This window comes from Otolemur garnettii, unplaced genomic scaffold (genome assembly GCF_000181295.1).
Source record: "Otolemur garnettii isolate 467f Iridium unplaced genomic scaffold, OtoGar3 scaffold00028, whole genome shotgun sequence".
Classification (NCBI taxonomy): domain Eukaryota; kingdom Metazoa; phylum Chordata; class Mammalia; order Primates; family Galagidae; genus Otolemur; species Otolemur garnettii.
This window is the reverse complement of record NW_003852423.1, coordinates 19,273,704-19,280,828: the sequence shown is the minus strand read 5'-3', so window position 1 is coordinate 19,280,828 and position 7,125 is coordinate 19,273,704. Positions and strand designations below refer to the sequence as shown.

At 42.0% G+C, this 7,125-nt stretch overlaps 1 protein-coding gene across 1 annotated transcript in view; it reads right to left on the bottom strand.

Annotated features, from left to right (window-relative positions):
- Nucleotides 1-284: 284 nt before the first annotated feature.
- NME8 (NME/NM23 family member 8) overlaps nt 285-7,125 on the bottom strand; it is a 41,768-nt gene continuing 34,927 nt past the window's right edge. Inside the window, exons 13-15 of the mRNA XM_023512427.1 lie at nt 5,542-5,693; nt 3,028-3,172; nt 285-522 (exon numbers count right to left, since the gene is read on the bottom strand). Of these exons, the coding sequence (XP_023368195.1) occupies nt 285-522; nt 3,028-3,172; nt 5,542-5,693 (535 nt within the window). The remainder of the gene's footprint in view (nt 523-3,027; nt 3,173-5,541; nt 5,694-7,125) is intronic.

Sequence of the window (7,125 nt, the reverse complement as noted above, 5' to 3'; positions counted from 1 at the left end):
GGTGCCTCCCTCACCCACTGTCTCCATCCCTGCAGCCCAGGCACCATTGCCATAGCCTGGCCATCTGCAGCCAGCATCCCTGAAGTCACTGGCATCTACAGGGCTCATCTTGGAGGCTGCAAGGGTGCTGTGCAACAGAAAGATGTCTCTGGCGAGAAATAAAGTTTGATTCAGGAATATGGGACAAGTTCTCCTCTTTCCAGGATGGGTTTGTCCTAGGTTCGGTCAGTGGTACCAAACAAAGAAATGAAAAGAAAAATAGGTATGAACTTCATAGTACATACTTAATTTTCCTCAGAATTATCAGGAACAAACTCTTCAAAGATTTTACCAATGACCTCTGTTGCCTCATAGGTATTAGATGATCCATGGACAATATTCTTTGAAACACTTATTCCAAATCGGGCTCGGATGGTGTCTGGGGCCAGCATTCTTGCTTCTTCTGGGTCTGTGGGGCCCATCAGATGTCTCCATGCTGACACAGCATTCCACTTGGTCAGAGCCAACACCACAGATGGACCCCTGGAAAGAGTGGCACTTTTAGAGAATGGGCTCCTGACAACTGGGGAGATGGCAAGCACAGCTAAGGACGGGACTCCACAGCCAGCCCATGGAGTGCCTCCTCATTCTTTGTTGTTCTTGGTGTCATTTGTGCTCCCCTCTCATTTCTCCCTTTTCCAGCAGGTTTTGGTCTTAAATGAGTGCTGCAGTTTAGAGTCTCTAATTCTAGAGAATATTTGTCAGTGGAGTCCTATTATTTTTGCTGCTTCAATTTCTATACACAGAGACATTGCCATGGACAATGGTTGCCTCTAAGCTTCTGATCTTTTCATGATTGCCTCCACCTCAGGGAACCACCTCTCTCAGGCCACCCTCATCCCCAGGGTTGCCTACCTCCAGGGACTGACCAACGTGAAGGTACAAAGGCTGGCCACTGGTGACAACTCTGAGGGGCCTGTCTGGCTGGGCCCATGGAGGCTGTTGTCCAGCCCACACTGCATCTTCCCCTTCCTCCCCCCGATCCTGCGTCTTGTCTCCTTTTCCATGCAGCACTCTTTGTCAACAGCCTGAGCTCTCCCTCTGTCCGCTTCCCAGGAAATGCAGCCTGCAGCAGGGATGAAAGCTGGCTAAGCTGCCATGGTGTCAGGACTCAAAGTCCTAGTCTTTTGCTTACTATTTATATCTAATTACCACTTACAGCACTTTGGGTGGTTGAGGCAGGTGGACCGCTCAAGCTCAAGAGTTTGAGACCAGCCTGAGCAAGAATGAAAGCCCATCTCTACTAAAAATAGAAAAACTAGCCAGGCATTGTGGCAGGCACCTGGAGTCCCAGCCACTCAAGAGGCTGAGGCAAGAGGGTCACTCAAGCCCAAGAGTTGGAGGTTGCTGTGAGCTAAGATGACACTACGGAAGTCTATCCAGGGCAACAGAGCGAGTCTCCGTCTCAAAATAATGATAATAATTACCAATCGTATTTCATTCTGTCTTTTATTTGACTCTCTATTTTGTCTTTCTAGACTTATTGACAAATTGATCAGAAACTAAAAAGAGAAGACATGCATGTAAAAAGGCTTCCCATGTCTCGCCACGTGTCTCTTAACAACAAGGATATGTTCTGAGAAGTCCACTGTCAGACAAACTTCACAGACAGTACTCACACCAAGCCTACCACGTGCCTACACTGGGTGGTACAGCCTCTTGCCTCCAGGCTACAAACCTGAAGGGCATGTTACATGTACATGGCCACTCTAACCCCATGCGATCTGCGTATCTAAGCAGATCTAAACTTAGAAAACATAATGTATTGGGCTGAGAGATTATGGTATCTCTAACATCACGAGGCCACAGGAATTTTTCAGCTCCATCGTCTTGTGGGAACACCGACTCTATACGTCCTTCATCACCGACTGAAACATCGTTATGCAATGCATGACTGAACATGTAGAAAAGCTTAATTGGTAACTTAATATATGTAAAATAGCCAAGAAAAAAATTTTTAACTAGAAACAAATTGCTAAGTGTGTTCAAACAATTATGAACTTGATGTAAAAGAGAGTTCTGGGAAGCAGCAGTTAAGAACACAGTCCTCCCACCCCTCCCCAGGTTCAGGCCTCAGCCAAATGCGAGTTTTGTGACTGTGGACAAAGCCCAGCCTTGGATCTCTGTTCCCTTACCCAAAGCAGGAATTCTAGTAAAAACTACTTCAGAGTTGTGATTATAAGAATTTGAATGAAAGAAAGAGTACATAGCTCATCACAAGGCCTGGAATTGAGTAAACATTCAATAAATATTAGTTTTTAACACCTGTGAGGTCATTATAATGGTCTGTGTTGTCAGGAACAGATTCATAATATGGACGAGGACTGTTTCAAAACAGCCTTTTTAGTAGCATATTCTTCATGTTATGTGTATACACAAAGAGTTGGACAAGGCATCTACAAGTGTAAAAGAGAGAGATGTGATGGTGACAGCTAACATTTATTGAACACTTAATATATATCATGCACTATTCAGTACTTTTAACGTGTCAATTACTTAGCCTCACACAGCAAACCAGTGAGGTAGGTGCCTTTATTATCCCCTTCTACAGAGAAGGAAACTTGGGCACAGATTACGTATGTTAGTAAGGCAGGGATTTAAGTTCAGGAAGCCTCTGTATCTAATGTGAAGACCTAAAAACAATGAAGGAAGGAAGGGAGGGAAGGAAGGACGGGAGGGAAGGGAAGGGAAGGGAAAAGGAGGAGAGGAGAGGGGAGGGGAGGGAGGGAGAGAGGGGAAGGGAAAGAAGAAAAGGGAAGGAGAGGGGAAGGAGAAAGGAAGGGAAGAGAAGGGAGGGGAAGGGAAGGGAAGGAGGGAAGAAAGGAGACAGAAGATAGGGAGGGAGGGAAGGAAATAGAAAAAAATAATGAATCCCATATTTTAACAGAGTAACTTTTAATGAATGAAATTAGATGGAATGTTTTAATTTCTGTATTTTTCAAAGTTTCTGTAATGAATATTTACTCCTTTTATATATCAGACACTTACTCAGATAACACTTGCAATACATCATCATAAAAGTCTTTTCCTGTTATTTTAAAATAAATCACGCTTGCCAATTCTGGAGTCAGGAGTATCTTCTTGTGCTGCGTTATGTCGAACCCGGCCTCCTGGATAATCCTCAGGATCTCCTCTGGGGAAGACAGATATTTGGTATCTTGCAGACGGCCCCCACTCTTACTCCATGTTCAAGTAGATTGAAATGACTAAAGTTTTACTTGCATATTGCAGTTAAAAACCCCACAAAACTGTGCTAAACTAAACTTCAGAAGCATGGAATTGATGCCTAGAAGAAGGTTAATATACTAATGTGTGTATTTGATCCCTACCCACCTGTAACACCCAGTGAGCTGTAAGAGGGAGGTGCAGGGGTCTGCTCTCATGCTGAGAATGAAGACGTGTTTCTACCCCCATGCTACAATGCCAAGGAATTTCTTGCTAAGATATGCCTTGTAAAGGAGAGCCAATCTGAACACTATTTCCCCGAGGAACCACTGAAGCACATCCTGTCAAAATCTCACCAATGGCCTAAATGTGGAGGGCTACCTTCTGGAGATGACAGAGAGCCCACTGAGAGCCTGGGAGCTCTCTGGTAAAACAGCCTTTTCTTTGCTTCATATCTAAAGTATTTAGAAGTGCTGAACAGGTGAGTGTGATCATAGCCAACAGAAAAGCTGGAGAAAGCCGGACCCCTCCTGCCAGACAGGAGGTGGCTAGGACTTGCTTTAAGACAGATGCTGTAAAGAAAATAACGTGAATGGAACATAAACACTACCTCAAATATTAATTGTCTGGTCAGAGGGCTGGGCCCATAAATGCATCAAAAGAAAGTGATTGCTACTATCAAGAGTAATATGCAAGGTTCCTAAAATCTCTGCGGAGAAAATGACTAACTTTCTCTGGGGAGGTCAGGGATGACTCCTCAGAGATGTTGGCCTTTGTGTTAATCATGGAAAAACTACTGCCTTATACAAAATCAAGTGAACATCCAAACTGAGAAACTAAGTGAACTAACCAAAACCCTCATCAATCTTTGCCATGAGAGATAAAATTAGTTTGCTCATTAAAATTTTTTTCATTCCCTTTCAAAGAAAGAGAGCCAGCCAGCAAGCCAGTCAAAAGCAACATGGCCGACACGCTCACACAAACATAAAACGTATCATAAATCAGAATTTCAAACTCATCAGAGAAAGACAAGCAATAAGGAGATGTGAAATGAAAGCTGACTCAAGAAAAAAATTAAAAGAAATAAAGACTAAAATTAAAAGATGCGCAAGGAAGAACATGACTTCAAATACAGTAAAGGACATGGAGAATTGAAATGAAAATAGCCAAAGGGAAAGAAAACCAGATAAAGAAAGAGAATATCGAGAAATGTGATGGATACAAGGTGTGTGTATACATGTTGTTATATATACACATACAATTCAATAATGCATATTTGTATATTTATTTGAGAAATCTGACTTCATGCCAAAAGAGAAAATATTCTGAACTATAAATTAAATTGAGGAAGTCGATCTAAACCCTCAGAAAATCCTATTATTTCCAATGAAATCCTTAAGATAAAAAAGCAGAACAAGAGAACAGAACTAGTATTTAGGACTATAAGGCAATAAGGTCATCCTGAATGGAAAGAAAATGTAAACCTAGAAAGTAAAAGGAAGCATCAGTCGATAGTGTTAAGATCTAAGACAAGTTCCAAATTGGGGAGATGATAAAATAAGAAATTGCCACACAGAAATCATCGTTGAAACAGAGGAAATATAATAATGATGAAAAAATAACTTTGCAAAGTATGAAGTTGGAACAGCTGATTTCCTAGGAAAGTACAATTAATAAAATTAACACTTAGGGGCAATAGAAGATAAAGCAATCAAAGAAATTATCCCACACAAAAGCAGCAGGCCCAGATGTTTTTACAGAAAAAATTTTACTGAACCTTCAAATACCATTCCTAGTGCTTCTAAAATTGTTTTGGAGGACTGAAAAATAAAGTACTCCATTGTTATCTGAACCTGATAAAACTTTCACAAAAAATGAAAAGCACAAAGCAATGTCACTTTTAAGTCTCACCACAAAAAAAATCCCAAATGGGACATAAGCAATATAGGATCTAACAACAGACTGAAAAACGCATCATGACAAGTGACATTTATATAGAAATGGAAGGAAAACTCAATATTTAAAATATCATTAATATGATTCTCCATATTAATATATTTGTGGCAAATATCAGTCATCATTTCCATCAATTCTGAAAAGGCCTGCAGCAAAACTCAGTATCAGTTTTGATTCACACAGAGACCAGGAGACAGAGAAGGAAGGAGAGGGAGCTGGTGAGAGCAAATACAACAGTTTATTGTGGAACACGGAGGGCGGGGATCTGTGTATCCATCCTAACTTTTCTGGTTTTGAAGTTTCGGATTCCTTTCTGTTTGTAAATTTCGAAAAATCTCACGAAATTGGGAGAAAATTGACCCAGAGACTTTAAATATTTACCTTGCTGTTCCTCTGTTGCATGAGGCTTAATCAGTGCTAAGGTGCTCTCCAGAGGAAAGAATTGTTGCATATCTCTCTCGGCGGTTTCCAGTGAATCACTTCCATACAGCTGGTTGATAGGCAAACTTTCCATCGCAAATTTTGCACATAAACTTTGAAAAGGAAGTCAAGTTATAAAGCTCTTTTATAACATAACATAACAACTGTAACATCTATAAAAGTATTCAAAAGTTATCAAACAACAGCAACTAACTCCACATCTAGGCACAGTGCAGGAGGAAGAAATCAGAGTGGCTTAGGGCATGACACGGCCTTTCAAGGAGGTGATAGTCAATAGGAAGATGGTTATTAACAGACAACTGTGACAGAGGCATGGATGCCATGTGCAGTGAACAGGTTCAGATGGTAGAAATCCTGGTAGTACTATTGCTAGCTGTGTGACATCAGGGAGTCACTTAAGGTCTCTGTGCTCTAGTTATCTCACATGTAAATATGATAATAGAAGGTGATTTTGAGGATGCACATAATGTATTTTAGTTACATGGTACATACTGAGCTCTGGATAAACGTTTCTTTCACTGCTATCGCCATTCAATAGTATCAAGCATTATATGGCATTTGACTGTTAAACCAAAGACACCAAATGATAAACACTGAATCCGGGAGATACTGCGAAGGGACCCCGCAGGTGAGCCAGTGCTGCGGTGAGAGAGAAGCCCACAGGACGGCTTTGTGGAGGAGCTAGTGGGAGCCACACTGAGGGTGCTGAACCATCCACACTGGGTTCGACATTTCATGATGCTTCAGCTTCCTTTCCTATAGCTGAGTACATATATCCTAGATCAACTGCTGTTGCTCGATTATCTTTTCAGTTGCTCTTTCTGTCTGTGGGTATTTCAGTAGAGAAGGTGCTCACTGCCCATTTCATTTCATTTTTTGCCCTTTTAAAAGAGTCCTAGGCAATCAACCTAACAGAATTCAGTTGTGGTGAGTAAGGCCCCTTTCTGCCGACACTGAAAACTTCTGCCCTCAGCTCCAAGATCCTCTTCCTGACTCTCTGATTTCAGTGACCCATTCAGATTTCTTTTTTGCCTTAGCAAACATGACCTTCTCATTTGGCCCCTGGCTGTTCCCACTCTAGTCTTAATTTGAGATAGTTTCAACCCTAGTCTCTGGAGCCTGTGATTTCCAGGGGTGAGGGATTTGTACAATGTATGAGTGAAATAGTCAAAGTCAACCTGAGCCCTTACCCCGTTCAAGGCAGAGCACTCAACCAGCCCCTCTGTTACGCTGTTGAACAAGATTGTTGGACAAAGTAGAGGAGAAAATCTGTGGTAATGTATAGGCGAAAGCCTGTATGTCTTTGCCGCTGCCGTTTCTGAGAGCGGGCATGTACAAATCTTGCCCGGCACAATTCAGGAGAGACTGAGGCAGAACTCCATTTGACCTGGCACCAAGGAGGTAAAATTCCTATGCTCAGGCCAGGAGGCTAGGGCGTGTAGGCGTGTCACTGGTATGTCTCAAGGACCTCCGAATTGTGGTTTTGCAAGATTAAGTTACTCCCTCCAAAGAGCAGGCAAACAA